Source organism: Lemur catta, chromosome 15 (assembly GCF_020740605.2).
Source record: "Lemur catta isolate mLemCat1 chromosome 15, mLemCat1.pri, whole genome shotgun sequence".
Lineage (NCBI taxonomy): Eukaryota > Metazoa > Chordata > Mammalia > Primates > Lemuridae > Lemur > Lemur catta.
This window is the reverse complement of record NC_059142.1, coordinates 34,283,636-34,303,674: the sequence shown is the minus strand read 5'-3', so window position 1 is coordinate 34,303,674 and position 20,039 is coordinate 34,283,636. Positions and strand designations below refer to the sequence as shown.

Below are 20,039 nucleotides of genomic sequence, written 5' to 3'. Positions count from 1 at the left end.
GCGGGGGTCCTCGCCCTCGTCCCTGCCCCGGCCCACGACGGGCTGGTGACGTCACGCGGCGCCCATGTGACGACACGGGCCGGCCCGGGGCGTTGTCAGGGCCGCGGCGCCGGAGGAGCCGGCCGTGCGGCGGGCGCGGGCGCGGCCTGATGAAGAAGGTGGTGGCCAAGTCGTCTCCGCCCAGGCTGATCGGTGCGTGCGCGCCCCCGCGCGGGGCGCTGGTTGCTATGGACGCAGCGGCGCCCGCTGGCGGGCGGGCGCGCGCGGGGGGCGCGGGGGGGCCGCGCAGCCGCGGTGTCCCGGGGCCCCGGCGGCGGCGCAGGGCCACGCTCACGGCCCGGGCGGTACCATGAAGTCCGTAAAGAAGGAATCCCGCCTCCGAATACCTGCAAACAGATTTGTGGAGGCCGCGGAGACCATCAAAGGTTGGCGCCGGCCGCCCGGGGAGCTCAGGAGAACCTGACAGGGGCAAGGGCCCTTGGGATGAGGTTCAGGACACGGGGCCTGGAGGATGGGGTGACACCAGGATGGAGGTGAAGAGCACTGGGAAATGGGGTGCTGGACACAGGAACCTTAGGGATGATGGACAAGGCGGAGACCCCCGAAGGGAGGGAGCACAGCGCACTGGGCCATGGGGATAGGGGCGTAGGAAGTGGGGGACTGACAGGTTTCAGGGGCCATTGGTTGGGGAGATGGCCTTGCGCGGGAAGGCACAGGAGACGTCCACCTCCAACCACGTCTTAGGGCGACATGCAGGAAGCGGGATCCCGGGGCTGGGTGAGGCGCAGAAGAGCCAGAAAGAGTTTAAGGCTAGAAGGGCCAGGAATTGGGGTCCTTGGGAAGAGGAATTCAGGAAAGAAAGCAAGAAACATGTTGAGGTGGTGAAACCAGCCACTTGGATGGGGTTCTCTGGGCTGTGGGGGTGCCACTTAAGAGTCCTGCTGGAAAAAAACAGAATAAATGCCTTACTTGGCTATTTGTTTCTGACTGCCTTTTCCTACCACGTGTCCCTTCCGAAAGAGTCACTAGGCATGACCATTCCTGGCCTCTGCAGCTACCCTCTGGTTGCAGGTGGGAGAGCCTCAGGGTGTCTGACAGCAGATTGATCCCCATGGACAGGTTCTCATTTGCAACCCACACCCTTTCCAATCTTTTTTTGCTGGGCCTGCTGTGTGTGGGCACTGTGCCGGGGGCTACAAGGTTATTGGTATTAACTCTGTGACCCCAGCCCTCAAGAAACTCAGTCTAGTGAAGACCCAGAAGAGTCACCAGACCAATGTGGAATGCTGTGACATAGGTGCCCATCAGGGTTAAGGGGTCTTAGAGCACCTGACCCAAGCTTTGGATGGTAGAGTTATGGGGGGGGGTGTTTCTGAAGGTTTGGTCTGACATTTATGGCAGACCAAAAAAAAAAAAAGAGGGGTTTGCTTCTCCAGGTGTCGAGAGCAGCATGAGTTTATGGAACTATGGATATGGGAGCCAGAGGGGGCTGCAAAGGTGGGCCAGACTTTGAAGGGGTCAGAAAGTCTGGGTGTGCTCTTGCAGGCCCTGGGGAGACCCAGCTTCAGAGTAGGTGAAAGCTCAGTGTTAGCAGAGGGGCAGGCCCAAGTCAGTAGGGTCCCTTGGGAAGCTCAGAAAACTAACAAGAGCTTAGTCACATTTTAGTATGGCTTTCTTTTGTGCTTCTTCATAGTATAAAAGTCTGATGTTGAGCCAGGTGCGTGGCACATGCCTTTAGTCCCAGCTATTCAGGAGGTTTGAGGTTGGAGGATCGCTGGAACCCAGGAGTTCCTGGCTGTGGTGCACCTGTGAATAGCCACTGCACTCCAGCCTGGGCAGCATAGCAAGACCCCATCTCTTAAAGATATAAAATAAGAGTCCAGTGCTGTTTCATGACATACTTTTTAATAGTTGGGAGAGGCAGAGAAAAAAACATGTGGTCCCCTTTCCCAAGGGCAGTCAAGGGCTTTCCTAGCTACTGCCTCCTGCTCACCTGGTTTCTGGGAGAGCTTATCAGATTTGAACTTTCTGCTGTTAACACATCAAGGAAAGATTTTTCACAACATATTTATTTATTTAGAGACAGAATCTCACTCTGTTGCCCAGGCTAGAGTGCCGTGGCATCAGCCTAGCTCACAGCAACCTCAAACTCCTGGGCTCAAGCAATCCTCCTGCCTCAGCCTCCCAAGTCGCTGGGACTATAGGCATGTGCCACCATGCCCAGCTAATTTTTTCTATTTTTAGTTGTTTGGCTAATTCCTTTCTATTTTTCATAGACACGGGGTCTTGCTTTTGCTCAGGCTGGTCTCGAACTCCTGAGCTCAAACGATCCTCCCGCCTCGGCCTCCCAGAGTGCTAGGATTACAGGTGTGAGCCACCGCGCCTGGCCCATATTTATTTTTAATAAGGGGAAAATTTAGATTGTTAAATAGCCCCTGAGTTAACATGCACCAGGGTGAGGAGGGAAAAAGTGTTTAGCCTGCAAGATCCCTTTTTTCCTCAAATATCTCAGGGAGGCCTCTAATGTAGTAGGGCAACACTAAACTCCTTCCGCCATAGGGCAGCTAATCAACAAATGTAATCATGTAATCTTGTGCTATGTTTCTCCATGGTCTCTGAATCATAAGCAAAAAGGCAAGCAAATATAGTGACTTAAACCTGTTTAGGGACCTGAGAGTCCCAGGTTGCTCCCTGGTTTTGTTGCTGAGAAACCAGAAGCCTCCCAGCAATATCAGATCCCCCCTCCTCTACCAACTAAAGCTCTGCCTGATAAGAACAGCCCCTTCCTTGGTTCCCCCAGCTTAAGCCTGAGGTCAGGATTTCCCAAAGACTTTAATCAACACTAAAAAAAAAAAAAAAAAAAAAAGAATAACATTTAGATAAAATAAGAAGCAGAAAAATAGGGTCCAGGTTTTTTCTCCCTCCATAGGTCCCCCTCCCTGACCCCCATCCCTCATGAGCGCCTTGCTTCTAGTTGCCTGGCCTAGCTCCAGCGAGGTGTCACCTAACTGCCCTGTGCAAGGGCGCTGGTCCCTTTGACCCCCCAGCTGTCAGGATCAAGGAAGAAATGTCAGCTCTGAGGCTCACTGGGAACCCCACTCAGAGTGGGTTTCCAGAGCAAAGAACCAGAAAGAGCTGGGCCTCTACCAGTTCAGTGGCAAGACACACCTCAATCCGGTGGAGTCCTCCTGCAGGTCCTGAAATGACCCTGCGGGGCTCATCCTTCCTCCCAGGTCTCCCCAGCCTGCCTCTGCCCCTCCAGTCTGTCTGGCTCACCCTCAGCGGGCGAGCCTCTCACCACCTCTCTACCCTGGACCAGAGATAAGATGCCCAAGCCGTACTTACAGAGCCGCCATGCCCTGGTTTCCCTCTCATCTCCAGCATCACCTCGCCCACCTCCCCAACAAGCCTTCTGTGTCACCGTGTCACAAACATGCCATGCTCAGCCTGGCCTCCAGCTTTGCCTGGACTGTGACCTCACCCGGAGCATCTCCCTTTGCTGCTCTGCCAGTGCAAAGCCTTCCCTGCTTCAAGGCCTGACGTAGCCTGTGGCCGCCTCCACAGCTGTTCCTCTGAACCTTTCTTTAGAGCCCTGCGCCAAGGGATCTGCATTGATCTGTCCCTTTTTTGATGTCTAACCTGACCTATTGCCTGTGCCACTAACATAGGCACTTACATCGTTGTGGTTGGTGTGTTAGTATCCGTTGCATTTTTCAGTTCCTCAAGAGAAGGAGCCATATCTTCACCTTTTATACCATCTGCTCTGTAGTTCAAAGCACAGAGAAGGTGCTTGGTAAATGTTCTCTAGGATGCATTTAACTTTAAGTTGTATATATCATTTTAATGAGTATTTCATTAGCTAGAACATACCATTCCCTGAATGTACGCAGTAACAGAGCATTTATTGTACTACATGCAAGGTAACTTTCTCAGGAAAACCTCAGACTAGAGTTTCACAATTTCATTCTCAACCAAACATGAAAGATTAATTTCTCTATCACTGTAGGGATGGGAGCTTTGGGCCTCAGAAATCTTCATCAATGTAAAAGCTTTCTATTTACACATGGTAAATATACACCCACCAATAAAAAATACATCTGGAGATGTTTAATCACTTGGGAAGATGTAGACCCAGCCAAGGTGATGAACAGAGGAAACGTCCTAGAAAATATAAATAATACCAAAATATTTATAAAAGCAAACCTTCAACTGGTAACAATTTTTCGTGGGCTGCCACCAACTTTGGTGAGTCTGTGCAGAAGGGAGAAGGGGAGTAGAACCCCAGGCTGCATCTCCACGCATGGTGGCAGATCAGACCAGAACTTGGGGCCCAGCTGCTCAGCCCTCCCTGCATGTGAGTGTGTGTGTGTGTGTGTGTGTGTGTGTGTGTGTGTGTGTGTGTACTGGCAGAGCCTTGTGTTTAACAGACAGATACTCCTGAGCTTCTGCCGGGGAGATGCACTGTGACCAGCAGGCTGAATTTACAGCTATGTTTGGAATGATTCTAGTGCGGTTCTTTTTGCCACCAACTATGTGGACATTTTCTAAAGTAACAGTTTGATTTTGTTAACCAAAACACCTGCCTCGATGTATTCGTGATAGTGCCTCTGAAAGATTAGGGTGCTGTCAGAAGCAGTGGATGAAACCAAATTTTGTTTCTTTAAACTCCCTGAAGGCAAGACTTGGGTTTTCTTCTGATTGTTTTGTGGAGGGCCTTACATCAAAGCATTCTGAACCTGAGGAAAGAAGACAGGGGATGGCCAGCCAGGGAAATGAGATGTATTTGAAACTGTGAAGCCACCTCTGTGGAAGGAAGGCAGGGAGTGTGTCCCCTTTGGGGAGTAACCCCCTTATGCCACATGTGTTGTCAGTGCCATGCTGTGGTTGCCCTGTGAAGGACAAAGGCCCAGATCTCTCCACTTTTCTCCAGTCCCATGAACCACTGTTGTCATCGGTCACTTCACAACTGCAGTCGACTCCTCTAAATAAGCTCATCCTGGGTCTCGCTCGCACCCCCTGATCCACCCCTTGCCAGGGGGTGGAGACTGCCGTCCTTCACACACCTTGCCAAGCTCCTGGTGATACGGCTCCTACCTCCCCGCTCTCCCACCTCGCCACACTCCAGCTGCGTAAAAACACATGCTTTGAGTTCCAGGGACCACTCCATTCCCTCTTGCCTCTAGGCCTTGTTATGCTATTCCCTTTGGAATGCCTGTTTTCCCAGCTCCCTTTCCCTCGTCTAACTTCTCTTCCTCCTCCAGCTCTGTTTAAACATCACTTCCTTAGGAAGCCCTCCCTGACCACCCCCAAGTCTGGGCTGTCCCCAACCCCCCATGCTCTCATAGTAACCCTGGCTCAGTCAGTCTGGCAGTCTTGGAAGACTGAGGCTCTGATATACAGCCCCAGAACCTAGCACACACAGTGCCCGGCACATAGAAGCTGCTTAAGTGGTCTTTATTCAATGAAATAGTGTGTGGTAAATGGTCAGCGGTGAATATTCCGCTTCCACCCAGAGGTTCTGCATTTTAACCAGTGTCTTACAAAACCCGATGCCTTCACCCGGATCAGTGCCAGCACTGGAGGAGGCTGACAAAACGTCTAGTCCAGTTGTCCCAAACCATTGTGCATCACAGCTAAGGAGCTGAAAAAAATGACAGCACCCAGGCCCTGGCTCCATGCAGTAGCCAGGAAGCTGTATTTATAAAACTCCCCAGAAGATTCTGAGGCAGATGTTAGACTAATATTCGGGGTCCACTGATTTAGTCCAACTACCTCTTTTTACAAATGGGAAGACTGAGGTCTAGAGAGGTTAAGCGATGAGGTGTAGCCAAGGGTCTCTGGCTTATAACTAGCACAGCCTGAAATGGAACATCTTCTGATCTCTATTCTGGCTACAGCGTCTCAGTCACTGTGGTGGACCAGGGGGAGTGAATGGGGGACCCTCAAGAGAAAGCTCCCAGCTGGGCGAGGTGGCTCATGCCTATGGTCCCAGCTACTCGGGAGGCTGAGGCATTGCTTGAAGCCAGGAGTTCATGACCAGCCTGGGCAGCATAGCAAGACCCTGTCTTAAAAAAAAAAAAAGAGAGAGAGAGAGAGAGGGAGAGAATGCCCATTGCCCCAGCAGAGTAGAGCTGCCCAGGCCACCTTGGCAGTCTCTGCTGTCTGTCCAGGTGGCCAACTTTGCCCCCCAACCATGGAGTCTAATACATACTTACATTTTTTATTTTTATATGTATATATACATAGAAAGAGTTTCTGAAGCACTTACAACTTTCTACTTCTCTTCAGAAAAGAGGCGAACAAAAATCTCTGAACAGCCCACACCCCCCGTTCAGGAAGAGCCTGAGCCTGTTAGCAATGTCCTACAAGGAGATGACATTCTTGCCTTAGCCATTAAGAGGGAAGACTTGAAGAAGGTAAGGATGAAGGCCAAGTTCCCCTACTGCAGGAAGCGCCCTCCCAGCCCGTGTGGGCTAATGTCCACTGTCGCTCCACCGGCTCCCTACTCATAGGGAGTGTCTAATTCCATGGAAAAATCCATTGAACACCAATTGTTTTCACTTTAGCATGTAAAGGAATTTACTATGTTGTTTGTTTTAACATTTCTGAGATTCATCCAGAACCACAGGGAAAATGAGATGATGAGGTTTCTCGCTTCCCATAGGGGCAGGTGCCATCGCCCCTATTTCACTGGGGGGAAAATGAGTTTAAGCAGCAAAGTTTCATATGTGGATAAAGCTGTTAAACCCTAACCCCATGCTTTACCTGGAAGGGTAAGTCACTTCTTGTCTGAACCATCTGGAGGCATAAGATGTTCTGTTTCTCCCGCTCCAGGACATTACTAAGTCACATGTCTGTGACACAGGCGTTTCCTCGACAGAACATATAGACAGAGCCGAAGAAACAGATTTGTCACCCTTCAGGAATTCCACCAAGAACTAGGACAGAGCGATGGGTGGTGCTCTTCCTCCTCCCCATCTCAGGTGGAATTTTCCTCTGTTTTGTTTCTTTTTAGCAACACATTCCTCGTCTTACTGAAACGGGAGATAAACCCGTCATTACCCAGAAATTTATCATCCGCAAACTCAGACCCACAGATCCCAGGAAGAAGGTCTGCCACCTAGTAGCACATCCTGCCAATCCAGATGCAGCCACAAAGCCCCTGGACTACTCTGGTACGCCCAGCCTTGGCCCTGGCATTGCTGGTCTCTGAATTCACGGGTCAGCCTTAGAGAAAGCTGGGTCTCCATCAAAAAGGTACCCACTTGAATAATGTACATAAGCTACCTACATCGTATCTTTCTCCTTCCTTCTTTTTTCCCCCAGGTCCAGGAGACAGCTTTGAAGGCAGTGACCAGATCCTGCCCCACCACATCTTGGGGAGTCTCCATGACTTTAAGAGAATTGCAGTTGCTCGCGGGAACACCCAGGTTTGTTTGCACGGAGCTGCCTGGATAAGCTGAAGTCGGTTCAGTCTCCCACCTGGCAGAGTCAAGCAGGGCTGGGATTAAAGAGACAGTTCGGTCTTTGGGCCTCGAGTCTGAGATGAGCAACCCTCCTGTTAAATAGTTAGACACTGCAGTTGCAAATCACAGAAGCCAACTTAAGCTGGCTCCAGCTGTGGTCGGGGATTTACTGTAAGGATATAGAGGTTGCTCATGGAACCCAAAGGCAAGTGTCCCCGGGTCTGCGTAGACTGCACCTGGGAAGGTGTCAGGACTCGTTTCCCTCTGCTGCTCTGTGCACTGGCTTCATTGTCCCTTCTCTGAGACTGTGCTCCCCAGTCCACGTGGTGGAGGAAGGTGGCTTCCCACTGCTCCCTGAGCCACATGAAGAGTCTGTCTTTCCGATCTCCCCATCACACACTGCTTCTCTCTGTCTCTTCCAACCCTCATTTCCCCTGTTCTGGGCAGACTGTCCGACTGGTCAGGTGCTAAGGGACCTGGGGTCATGTAAAAATGGCTCAGTGAAGCTGGGCACAATGGCTCACACTTGTAATCCCAGCACTTTGGGAGGCTGAGGCAGGAGGATCACTTGAGCCCAGGAGTTTGAGGCTGCAGTGAGCTATGATAATGCCACTGCACCCTAGCCTGGGCAACAGAGCGAGACCCAGTCTCCAAAAAAAAAAACAAAAAAAAAAAAACGCTGAGTCACCCTGGGTGAAGGTGAAGGTGCCAATTAACACCAGTTGTGAGGAGGACAGACATACTGAAAGATGTTGACCACGATCTTAGAACAAAAGTTCCCTCTCTGGGGAGAGCAGACTGACAGCGGCTTTCACGGCCCCCTGGTTCTGTGATTTGCTTTCTGTCACTGGCCACCCTGAGATCCTGAAGGGGAGGGATTCTCAGTGGAGTGGGACAACAGCAGGGATTTAGGCCTCTGGAAATCTCCGCTCAGCCCCCACACGTGCCCGTGTTGGACTTTTCAGCTGGCCCAGCTGATACCCGCCTCGCCCTGCCTGCTGACCCTCATCTCAGCTAGAGAAGAGCCGAAGCACAAAGCCCCAAAGGAAGAGAAGAGACCTCCCTGGGCTCCGCCTCCTCAGCACAACTTTCTGAAGAACTGGCAGCGTAACATCACTCTGTGGAAGAAGCAGCAGGAAGCCCTCAGTGGTGAGCATTGGGCCCGGGCTCCCGTCCTGGGCCTCCATCTGGCGTCACGGCTCTGCTGTGTTTTGTTCTCTGCCCCTGCCCGGAGCCTGGCCTGGGACTGACCACATTTGTGCCGTCGACTCCCAAGGGCTTCTTGCTCTTAAGCCAGGGTGGGTCCTAAAATCAGCCCCGTGGGTGGGGCTGCCCAATGCAGGGGGCCAGAGTCCCTGTTTGTTCTATCTGGCGGAACAGTGGCATCCTTGCATCTCTCTAGAGCACCTGAAGAAGCCGGTCGGCGAGCTGCTGATGCACAGTGGGGAGAACTACCGGCAGATCCAGGAGGAGCGCGAGCTCCTGGACCGCACGCTTCCAGCACAGCGTGACAGGAGAGTGAGCACAGCCAGTTCCTGAGTGCCCTGTGAGGTGGGGGGGCTCTGGACACGGGGATGGCTTGTCTCCGGTTGCACAGTTGGGGAGAAAACAAATCTATCCATTGCAAAGCCTTGTTAAAGCCTTGAGGCCTTTACTACATTATGTTATCAGTCCCGTTATTGGGAGTTCAAGGACTGGTTAGTTAAGCAATTTGGCCTGTGGTGGCCACTGGTGGTCAGTTTGGGGAGAAGGATATCACAGGTGCTGAGTTATTAGAATAGTCTTAGTGCTGTCCCCTAAATAGCTTGGACTCCAGCTTTTGGACTACCCGAGGCGCCATGTTTTGTTCTGGTATGTCAGTGCAGGACCTGCACCAACCCACGCCACCTTTCTGGGGGCAGGTACAGGCTACAACGGGGCATCCAGAAAACAGGAAAGGGGGTGCTTTTTTTCTGCCATCAGGGCAGCAATGAATTCCCCAGAGGGAGCATCGGGAATCTGTGATGCTCTTGTCTTCCCACGTCCCCTGGCATCTGGCCGAGGTATCCAGGTATCTGACTCACCTGTCCTTCCTTGCCAGGGCTGGGAGACCAGTGGCTTCTGGAGTCAGCTGGAATACTTGGGAGATGAGATGACAGGTCTGGTCATGACCAAGACAAAAACTCAGCGTGGCCTCTTGGAGCCAATCACTCACATCAGGAAGCCCCACTCCATCAAGGAGGAGACAGGTGAGGCTCGGGGCTATAAACCAGCTGGCATCTTGTGCCTGGCCTAGGAGGTGGGGCAGTGTGGTGGTGACCAGCAGGACTCTGGGACCAAATCCTGGTTCAGTGTGGCCTCAGGCAAGTCCCAGAACCTTCCTGAGGGCTAGTTCCCTCTTCAGTAAAGTGGTCCTGGGAATGGTAAGGAAGTTGGATCGCGGGCGGCAGAGCTGTGCTGTCCAGTGTGGCAGCCTTTAGCCACGTGCAGCCACCAAGCACCTGGGATGTGGCTGGTCTTCGTGGGGATGTGCTGTCGGTGTCTGCTATACACTGAGTTTCAAAGATCAGTATGAAAAAATATATTGTATTAATAATTTTATATTGATTACATGTGGAAATGATAATATTTCTGATATATTGGGTTAAATAAACTATATTACTAAAACGAATGCCACCTATTTCTTCTTACCTTTTCAACGTGGCTTGTAGTTGTGGCTTGCAGTATATTTCTACTGGGCAGCACTGCTTTAGAGCCTGCCAGACCGCCTAGGTGCGGGTCCCAGCTGTGTTGGGTTTGCGAACCCCTGTGTCCCTTCGTTTCCTCGTCTATAAAATACTCATAGGGTCGTGAGAAGGTTAAATGAGACATACAAGGCATTAAGAGGTTCTGGCCCATTGGTAAGCACTCAGTAAAAAGTACCTGCTGTTATTTTTATTATAATCCAAAGATGTGGCTGCCTGGAAGCTAATTTGGCAGGAGTTCCATGTGGGGCTGCAGAGAAGGTATGGGGCGGGAGAAATGCAGTCTAGCTGCCACGGGGAAGCTGTATTTTTCATCATCCTTAGCAAAGGTGCTGGGATGGTTGCTCTCAGAGCCCTTGAGAAGTAGGTGGGGAAGGGGGCATGGCAGCAGCCTGTGCTGAGGGTCCTTGGTCCCTGCTCTAGGATTACCAGCCCAGAGGGATGCCTGGTACCGCTACACCTGGGACCGGAGTCTGTTTCTGATCTACCGACGCAAGGAGCTGCAGAGCATCCTGGCAGAGCTAGATTTTAACCAGCAGGTTGGTGATGCCTCCGCACCCCAGTCTGCAGCCCCTCGTGGTGGTACCTGTCTTCAGTCAGCTCACCTTCCCTTTCTCGGTCTCTCTGAGGACATTGATGGCCTGGAGGTGGTGGGCAGAGGGCAGCCCTTCTCGGCCGTTACGGCGGAAGACTACACGGTGTTTGCAAGGCCGCAGGAAAGCTCCTCTGAAGACACGTGCTTGTGAGTGGAGCCTGCACCCTAGGGAGAGAGGTTGAAGAGTCCTCCAGCACCCACAGTATTAAAGGGCAGGGTTCCCTCCCTGAAATCAGGGTGCCTCCACCCCAGCTTCTCTCTAGTGGCTGCCACCCCGTCCTCTAGCCATTCCTGCGCTGGCTTTTCCACTGCCACCTGCTCCTTCCCAACAACCAACTCCTGATGGGGATTTCCAAGACATTCCTTTGCTGGTTGAATGGGGCCCTGCAGCCACTGCCACTGCTGTGCACAGGGCATGGCTCTGGCTTGGAGAGCCCGTGCATTCCTGTGCACCCTGAGCTGCTCTGGCAGAGGGCTTAAAAGAGTCTATGTGTGTCTGAGAAACTCCCACGTAGAGGAGTGGATCAGGAGGAAGCTGAGCTGGAGTGGAGCTGATTAGACTCCATTGCAGGGCAGAGCTGGCCATGTTTCTAGACTTCTAGGCAACCATTTCCACACCACGACTGTGACAGCCTCAGGGAAAATAAGTCATTGGTTTATCTTACAGAGACTTGTTGACCACCTACCCTGACGTGTCCTCCATGCCTATTCTTGGCCCTTCTCTGCTGTTCTGTGGGAAGCCAGCTTGCTGGATCAGAGGCAGTAACCCACACGATAAGGTAAAACCGCCTCCACCCTCGCTTGCCTGCCGGGAGAGCCTCCCTCGCCATGCAGCCCCAAGATGACTGTGGCCGTCACAAGGAGCCTGCACAGTCTCCTGGTTGCATTTTCACCCGGTCATGCTTTCAGCATGTCTGAAAATGGTAACAGCGACACTAACTTGTAAGCAAGAAAAAAAAAATCACAAGGCAGAAAAGCAAGTGTCACATGCCACCCAGTTTGTATAGCTAGTCCCCAAGCACGTAAATAAGCAAACCCTCTCAAACAGGTATGACTCCAAGAAGGTTCTGAAATATTCTTCAGATGCTAAAGAGCAGAAACGTTCATTGGGTACAAGTTATGTTTTCTCTTCTTTTCTTACTACTGCCGGCAACCTCAGAGGCAGACCCTGTTGGAATAGGACAGCACTCTGCTTGGGCGTGGCCAAGCCCTGGAGGCCTGGAACTCAGGGCTTTCTGTGCCAAACCCAGAGAAGTCCTGGGCAAACCAGGATGAGTTGGTCACCCTAGGCCGGGTCTCCAGCAGACATTTCTCATCCCTCCTCCCCCAGAGGCATGTTGGAATTGCTGCTCGATTGACCTTTGAAACCCTGGAAGGGGAGAAAACATCTTCAGAACTGACTGTGACGAATAATGGCACAGTGGCCATCTGGTACAACTGGCGACGGCAGCACCAACTGGACACTTTCCAGGACCTGAAGCGAAGCAGGATGCAGCGGTTTTACTTTAACAATCGAGAAGGTACTTAGGAGAAGCCGCCCTATTTGGCAGCTCCTGTCTGGGGCTGGTTTTGTGCTCAGGTCTGTGAGATGCTAAATTTAGTCACTGCTCAGCTCCTGCAAGTTGGATCCCCTCTTCCCTGCCTTGTCCCTCCCGTTTCTTCTGTGACATGTGTGATCTAACTATGTATGTCTGTTGAGAGAATGACAGAACTCTTCGGAACACAGGGAGGCGAGCCCCCAGGGAGTAGAAAGATTCTAGCGGCTCAGTTACCTATAGGGACAGGCCTGGGGCTAGGATGACCAGCTGTCCCTGTTTGCCTGGGATGTTCCCAGTTTTAGCACATTCCTGGAAACCTCTCAGTCCTGGGCAAACTGGGATGCTTGGTCACCTGACCTGGGGCTCCGTTAGCTTTATACATGCAGGCTTGGGGCTCAGCTAGCTCCTGCTTGTTGAAACCCTCTGTCTCTGTCTCTCTCAGGTGTGATCCTGCCTGGAGAAACTAAACATTTTACCTTCTTCTTCAAGTCTTTGTCGGCGGGGATCTTCGGGGAATCATGGGAGTTTGGAACCCATCCCACCCTGTTAGGAGGTGCGGTCCTGCAGGTCAATCTCCATGCAGTGTCCTTGGCCCAGGACATTTTTAGGGATGAGAGAAAGTCACTGGAGGTAAGGGACCCAGGACCGTGGCCCCTGTGGACACTAGGTAGGTTACCCTGGTATTCTTCCTGGCCGTGCCTGCAGGGCTCTCATTTCTCCCAGCCTAAGGAGTGAATTGAATTTTTTTGCAAATAGGTAAGGACTCTTGCTCAACAAATACTTCCCAGGGCTTTGTGATGTAAAAGATGGGTGGGCAGGCTAGTGGAGGGGCAACTTGCGGCCCCTGGCACCAAGCGTGGCCCCCCTGAGTTAGAAAGAATTAAGACTGAGCCTTAAGATGCCACCTGAGTGAGGACTTACTCTCATGGCCCTATGCACCGGACCTGTATTTTGTTCGCTTGCTGTCTGACGCTACATGGTGGAGTTGCATTTAACCGACGAGACTGCAAAACCAGAGAAAACAATTTAAATAGCAGGGGCGAGTCTGCCTGCCATCCCGCTCAGTGAGCCTTCACCCCCAAGGGAGGGTGAGGGGGGAGCTGGGAGTCTGCTGCTCCATCAGGTTCACTGTGGCCATCTCGTGCCCGGCTTCCTGGGGTCAATCGGCTCCCGGGGCGCCCTGTTCATGGAAAGCCACGCTTTTCTGTTCACTGCGGCTCCCAAACACCACCAGCTACTTCAGCTGGGCTCAACCAGCTGTGATCAAAGGTAGTGTTGACAAATGTCACGTTTACTTTACTCACTGACTGTAGGACCAATGTCTCACAGGAGGTGCCCTCCCACTGGGCTTCTGTGACGCCGACCCTGTGGCCAAGCCAGATGGGAGTTAACCGCCAGGCTCTGGAATGCCCAGGCTGTGCGCCCTGACCCTTCTTCCTAACGCGGAGGACACGCCAACTGTGTGACCGACAGCTCCCATGCAGGGGCAGCTCAACCCTGGGACTGGCCCTCCCCTGGGTCCTTTTCCTCCTTTTTTAGGGAACAAGGAGGTTTGGAGAAACCCAGAGGTTTTTGAGCCTTGGGAAAAGTGTGTGCATTCACGTGTGTGTGTGTGTGTGTGTGTGTGTGTGTGTGTGTGTCTGAAAGAGAAAGACAGACAGACAGACACCATGGCAGGAACCAAGACCTTAGGAAGGCACAAAGTCCCCAGGGCTCTGGCTCTCCTCGGCAAGGTGTGGGGTTTTTTTTGTTGTTGTTGTTGTTTTGTTTTTTTGAGACAGAGTCTCACTCTGTTGCCCGGGCTAGAATGCCGTGGCGTCAGCCTAGCTCACAGCAACCTCAAACTCCTGGGCTCAAGCAATCCTCCTGCCTCAGCCTCCCAAGTAGCTGGGACTACAGCCATGCACCACCATGCCTGGCTAATTTTTTCTATATATTTTTAGTTGCCCAGCTAATTTCTATTTTTTTAGTAGAGATGGGGTCTGGCTTTTGCTCAGGCTGGTCTCGAACTCCTGAGCTCAAACGATCCACCCGCCTCAGCCTCCCAGAGTGCTACGATTACAGGCGTGAGCCACCGCGCAGGGCCGAGGTGTGGGTTTTGAGAGCCTGGGCTGCCAGCCTGTGCCACCTTCCCTTTCCCAGAGCAAACTGGCTGCCCACGAGGCACTCACCATCGTGCAGAGTGTCCTGCAGGAGCTGCTGATGGGGATCTTGACCCCGGAACGCGTGCCGTCACCTGTGGACGCCTATCTCACCGAGGAGGACTTGTTCCACCATAGGAATCCTCAGGTACAGGCCCAGTGCCAGCCCCTGCACGCTTGTGCATGCCCTGGGTGACAGTAACAGCAATCCTCTGTGTGCCAGGACCTCTTCTGAGCATCTTCCAAGAGTAACTCACTTGCCCCTCGCAGCAGTCTCATGAGATGGCTACCATTTATATCCCCATTTTACATTGAGGAAACTGAGGCCCAGCCAGAGAGGTTGAGTAATTTGCCCAAGGTAGCTAACAAGTGGTTCCCTGGTGAGAATGGAGCTTCCTAAACTCCTTCATTCAATCCCAATCTTACTTGGAAGCCCAAATACAAAGACAGCCTTAACTTGAAGATGCTTGGCTTGACGGGGAAGTGGGGAGCCCCTCTGGCCACAGCCGCTCCTGCTGGCTTCCTCCCTGCCTCCCCCATCCGTGCTGTGGCGGGGACAGGGGGAGCCAAAGCCAGCCGGTGTGGGCGCAGGGGGCTCCGCCCCCAGCCTCCCCATCACGTGTCTCCCCTCGCCTCTGCTGCAGCTGCACTACCAGCACCAAGTGGTACAAAACCTGCACAGACTGTGGCGCCAGTACCTGGTCACGCCCACCAAGGCTGTGGAGGCCGAGCCAAGCAGGGAAGACCGCCTCAACTTCACGGTCCAGCCGGCCCCATCAGAGAAGGCCATGCTGGGCGTTGAACTCTCACCGCGCCCTAGAAGTCCGGTCTCAGAACCTCAAGCGCCCTGGCAGGAGAATGAGGCCCTCAGGGACTCCCGAAATCGCTTGGGGTCCCAGAAGACTGGCACAGAGACCAAGAGTCCCCAGAAGAAGGGTACTATGCTAGAGATCGTGGTGGAGCAGAGCTCGGATGTGCAGGGTGCCAAGACCCCCTGGGAGCCGGATGGCCTTCCCACGCCCGAGTGGAACCTCTGCTTGGAGGACTTCAGAAAGGTGCTTCTGAGACCCTGGAAGGGGTTGGTGGGGACAGGCCCTGGCACAGCCGGCTGCCAGTGCTCCTGCTGGTGAACCAGAGAGATTGCTGTCTTGGGTCATCACTTTTTGTCCGGGCCACTGGGCAGGAGGGGCTCCCTCTCTGACCTTGGCAATCCGTGGAAAAGGGGCTCCTGGGTACAGTTTCTGGGGGAGGCCCCAGGCTCCCACAGACGGCACCCCAGCTGGTGCTCCACGGCTGTGTCCCCTCCTGGCTCCTGGTCCTCTGCCACCTGCCCCACGTCACCATGTCTGTAACTAGTGGATGCAGGGGCCCTTGGTGTCTGTGGGCAGGACAGTTGCCCATGGTGCCTGTGTCCCTGCCAGGCAGTGAATGTGCTTCCTGAGGAGACCCAGAGGGAGGACGCGCTAATCATGCTCAACAAAGCAGCCCTGGAGCTGTGCCAGGAGCAGAGGCCGCTGCAGTCCGACCTCCTGCAACAGACGTGGTAGGTGCCCCGCCAGGAGAGCTGCTCCACCTCCTTTCCTTGTGGCATCTGGCCAGGGGTCCTGGGCAGGACTCCAGGGGTCTGGAGCTCAGGTTGCTAAAAGATGCTGCAAACATTCCATGCCCTGGAACCGTGCAGTGCGTGCTGCTCTCTGGGGAGCAGTCATGACAGAGCAACCCCCCCGTCTCTGTTTCTTCCTCTTCTTTCCTGTTCCTTCTCAAGGAGCAGAGGAATGAAAAAAGGAGAAACCAGAGGGCAGTGAGAAGGGCAGATTCCTTTAAATGCTTCATTTCCCTGCTGTCAGCATTCCCATTGCCTGTTTGGAACTTGCTTAGATAGGCTTGGCGGGGGGAGGCCTTTTGCAAGACCCTCAGGACACAGCCCCAAGAGCCTCCTGCTGAAATCTCGTGCGAGGTTCAACCTCTCCAGTGGGGCGCGACCCAAGTCCAGGCTTCAAGCTGGAGTGTAGACTCTAAAGTTAGGACTGAGTTTATCAGGCCTCCTAACCCTCGTCCTGGGCTATTTTTTCTTGGCCACCACCCAAGGGAAGCCAGAACCCCATCCAAGCATTTGCAGGGTGGGCACGGATTTCCATGGCCATTCCTGGCCCCAGGGTCTTTGAAGGGAGGGATCCAAGCCTCCGCAGGTTCAAGGACAAATGAAGAGTGATGGCTTTTCTCCAATATGTCTTGCCCTCTAGTTTGCAGCTGTGGCGTGATGTGATTGACAGCCTGGTGAGCCACTCCCTGTGGCTGAGGACTCTGCTAGGCCTGCCTGAGAAGGAGACCATCTATTTGGATGTGCCACAAGATCAAGGTCAGACACGGTGCAGCCATACCTCTGGGTGGGCTTCCCCGTCCCGCTGCCCAAATGGTGGTCCCTCAGCCAGTCGTTCTCCTCTGGCAGGGACCCTGCTGCCAGCATTTGGACCCAGAAGCTACTTCAGTGACCACCCTTAGTTCAGTAGTCCTGGAAGAGTTCAATGACTTGTGCATGGGCACATGTAGGGGAGTGGCGGAGCTGGGAAGAGAACCCAGGTCTCCCCACCCCACCCCCACCCTGGCCCCAGTCTTGTTCCACAAGGTCACCTGCCTGAATGACAGGCTCAGGAAAGGGGCGTCCTGCTCAGGGCCCTCCTCCACGCCCAGGCTGTAGTTCTCAAAGCTTCGAGGGCACGGATGGGGCCCAGGCCGTTCCCCTTTGCTCCCCCATCTCGTCTCCAGCCTCGTCACATGCCCGCGGCGTCAGCTAGACCACAGGGATCTGCCACGTTGTCCTCCACTCCCCTCCCTTAGATCAAAAATTGCCTTCCGTCCTGGAAGCAAAGGTGCTTACTGGGAGGGCCGGGAAGGAGGAGCGGAAAGGGGCAGCCCAGGAAAAGAAGCAACTGGGAATCAGAGACAAAGAGGACAAAAAGGGAGCCAAGTTGCCCGGGAAAGAGGCAAGCTGGGTCCTGGGCGGGGCTGGGGAGGGCACGGGGAGGCTGCCTGGACCCACCCCGGGAGCTGCTGACGGCTGTGTGCGCTGTGCGTGTGTCCCCACCTCCTCCAGCAAGAACGACTGAACAGCAGGAAGCAAAAGGCAAAGGATGACAAGAAAGTAACAAAACCTGCGAGCCTGGAAGGGCTTTACTCGGAGGACGCTGTCCCCGACAGCATCACCCCTTCCCAGGAGCCCATCGATCCCCTGGTCATGGACAAGTACACCCAGAGGCTGCACAGCGAGGTGAAGGGAAGCTCCCACCTGCCCCATTCATTCCCTGTATGCCACAAAGAAGGGCCCGCTCCACCCACCATGGAAGCAGAGCCGCCTTGGGAAGGGCGCTTTAGAGTGCAAGACAGAGCCTGTGAATAAGGAACAGGCCTGGTGTGTTAGGTGGCAGCCACCATGGGAAAGAGAAGACAGCCCAGGGCAGGGGTACAGTGGGGTGGGCCTCGGTGAAAAGGTGACATCCTGCAGAGACTTGAAGGGAGGTGAAGGGTGCCCAGGTGGAGGGGACGAGGCCACAGGGAGGGCACAGATCACAGGAGGGGGATCCTTTGCAGGCCACTGTGAGGACTTGGGATTTTTCTCAGAGCATAATGAGAAGTTGCGCAGGGTTTTGAATAGAAAAGTGATATGGTCGGACTTAGGCTTTAGAAGATGGCTCTAGCTGCCGTTTGGAGAACAGAAAGGAAGGAAGCCCTCTCTTCCGGCTGCTTCCACTTCCTCCCTGTGTTAGGTGCATCCTGGCAGCCGAATTCCTCGGGAGAACGCCACGTAGGGTGCGTTTCCATCAATTGTAAGGGTTTTGAGACACTGGAGAGACTGCATCCTGAGCTGTTCTTAAGCAGCAGGTCCTTAGAGATTCATGCAGAATTTTTGTTTTGTTTGTTTTTTGCCACTGTTGTTGTTTGGGAGGGGAGGTCTACAAAACCACGTTCGGTATGTTAGCGTGTCTAATGGCGATATTTTGTCTTCGTCTGATGTGGGCAGCTGGGGGGCTGGGATTGCATCACTCGTTGTGGTCACGCTCCGGATCCCATTTGTTCCGAAGTTCCATTTGCTGCTGCTGACATCACTGAGATTTCTGATGGGTGATGGGGTCTAGAAAGTAATTAATGTGCTCTGAGGACCCATGGGGGTAGACTCTTCTGTGGCTCTTTGAAATTAAGAATCAGCTTGCCTCGGCTCGTGTGGGCCAGCCCCTTGGGGGACTCAGTGTTGGAGGGCTTTCAGTGTGTGGACCTGTGGGCTTACAGGAAGGAGAGCTGGGAGCAGAACTGGGGCTGAGCCCAGCCCACCCCAAGGGCTAGATGGGCACTGCTCCCTGGCTTCCCTGGGCTCCCTGGAGCTGCCCTTTTAACCTCTCTAGGCTCCAGTGCCTGTATATGTCACAGGCACCAGTGCAGAATGACCTCCCCAGACTGGTTTAAAACTAAAACTGTTTGCAAAAGCTAAAGTTCTATAGAAAGTCTCACGACTTTGGTTTTTCCCCCTTTCCGGCTGTTCTCTCCTGCTGCAGTTGATGTATATATAGGTGCTTGCCGAGAGCAAACCTTGGCCTGTGATGCCTGTCCCTTTCTTCCAGGTCTATGGGCTGCTGAACGCCCTCGTGACCCAGCTGGTGGTGCTGGCTGATGAGCTCAGCCTGTAAAGGATACTGAGGAGACTCTGCGCCTTTGCAGCTGACTCTCAGGCCCAAGCAACCTTCTGGGAAACCAGAAAACAAACAAATCAATAAAGAACCTTGAGATTTCTACCACTTCTGTCGTGATTCTGTCTTGGATGTTGGGTCTTGGTGAGATCAGCCCGTAGCCCAGGCCCTGCCCTGTCCCACCTGCCCTCCCCTGTCCCACGTTCCCTCAGACCCCCTCCTCCCGGCTCCTGGAGCTCTCCAGCAGGAGGAGAGGCAGACGTGACCTGTGGGATGACAAGCAGAAGAGCAAGTTGGTGGCAGGATGAGGAATGAGCTGGGTGACAGGCAGCGTGCATCACCCCTTGTGGTCCCTGCCTCTGGCTTCCTTGGCCCACACTTGTAGGGTCATGCTTCCTGGAGCCAGGTCTTCCCAAAGTGCCATGACCAAGTATGACAAAGTGGCAGGAGGAGAACTAGATGCCATGAACCCTGGCTCCCTGAGGGCCTCCCACTTCAGCTGGGTCCCAGGGCTCCATCCCAGTCCCTGAAGACCAAGCTCACCATACCTCTTAAACTCAAGAGGCCACGCCCCCTTGTCACTTTGGGTTCTCGTCTGTCTTCTCCCCTCCTCAAGTCAAATCATCTGGCCTTGAGCCACTTTTCTGCCTTTAAAAACAGCCTCTAGGCTTCATGCTACTCCCTTGCTTGGGGGAACGTGCAGCCGGCAAGAGATGGCTCTCTTGGACAGAGAGGTGTCGTCAGCTCACTCAGTAGGGTAATTGTCTTCGGTCAGTCATAACCATTTTGGCCTGGGCTTCCCATGTGGAGAGCGCCCCAGGCTCCCAGAGTTTGGGCAACAACTTTGCTCATGGTGGGCGGTGGGCTTACTGTCTTTAAGTGCGATGAAAAGGTGTT

At 53.6% G+C, this 20,039-nt stretch overlaps 1 protein-coding gene across 1 annotated transcript; it reads left to right on the top strand.

Moving 5' to 3' along the window:
* Positions 1–268: 268 nt before the first annotated feature.
* LOC123620462 (MYCBP associated protein) lies at positions 269–19,250 on the top strand. Its single transcript, XM_045525711.1, is given in 20 exon segments — positions 269–425; positions 6,289–6,416; positions 7,016–7,175; positions 7,327–7,430; positions 8,432–8,615; positions 8,869–8,984; positions 9,547–9,694; positions 10,613–10,728; positions 10,819–10,931; positions 11,452–11,563; positions 12,115–12,304; positions 12,765–12,952; positions 14,465–14,611; positions 15,108–15,518; positions 15,885–16,006; positions 16,707–16,822; positions 17,302–17,447; positions 17,558–17,731; positions 19,077–19,131; positions 19,134–19,250. Coding segments are annotated over 20 exon segments (2,850 nt in total). The 5' UTR covers positions 269–349; the 3' UTR covers positions 19,178–19,250.
* Positions 19,251–20,039: the final 789 nt, after the last annotated feature.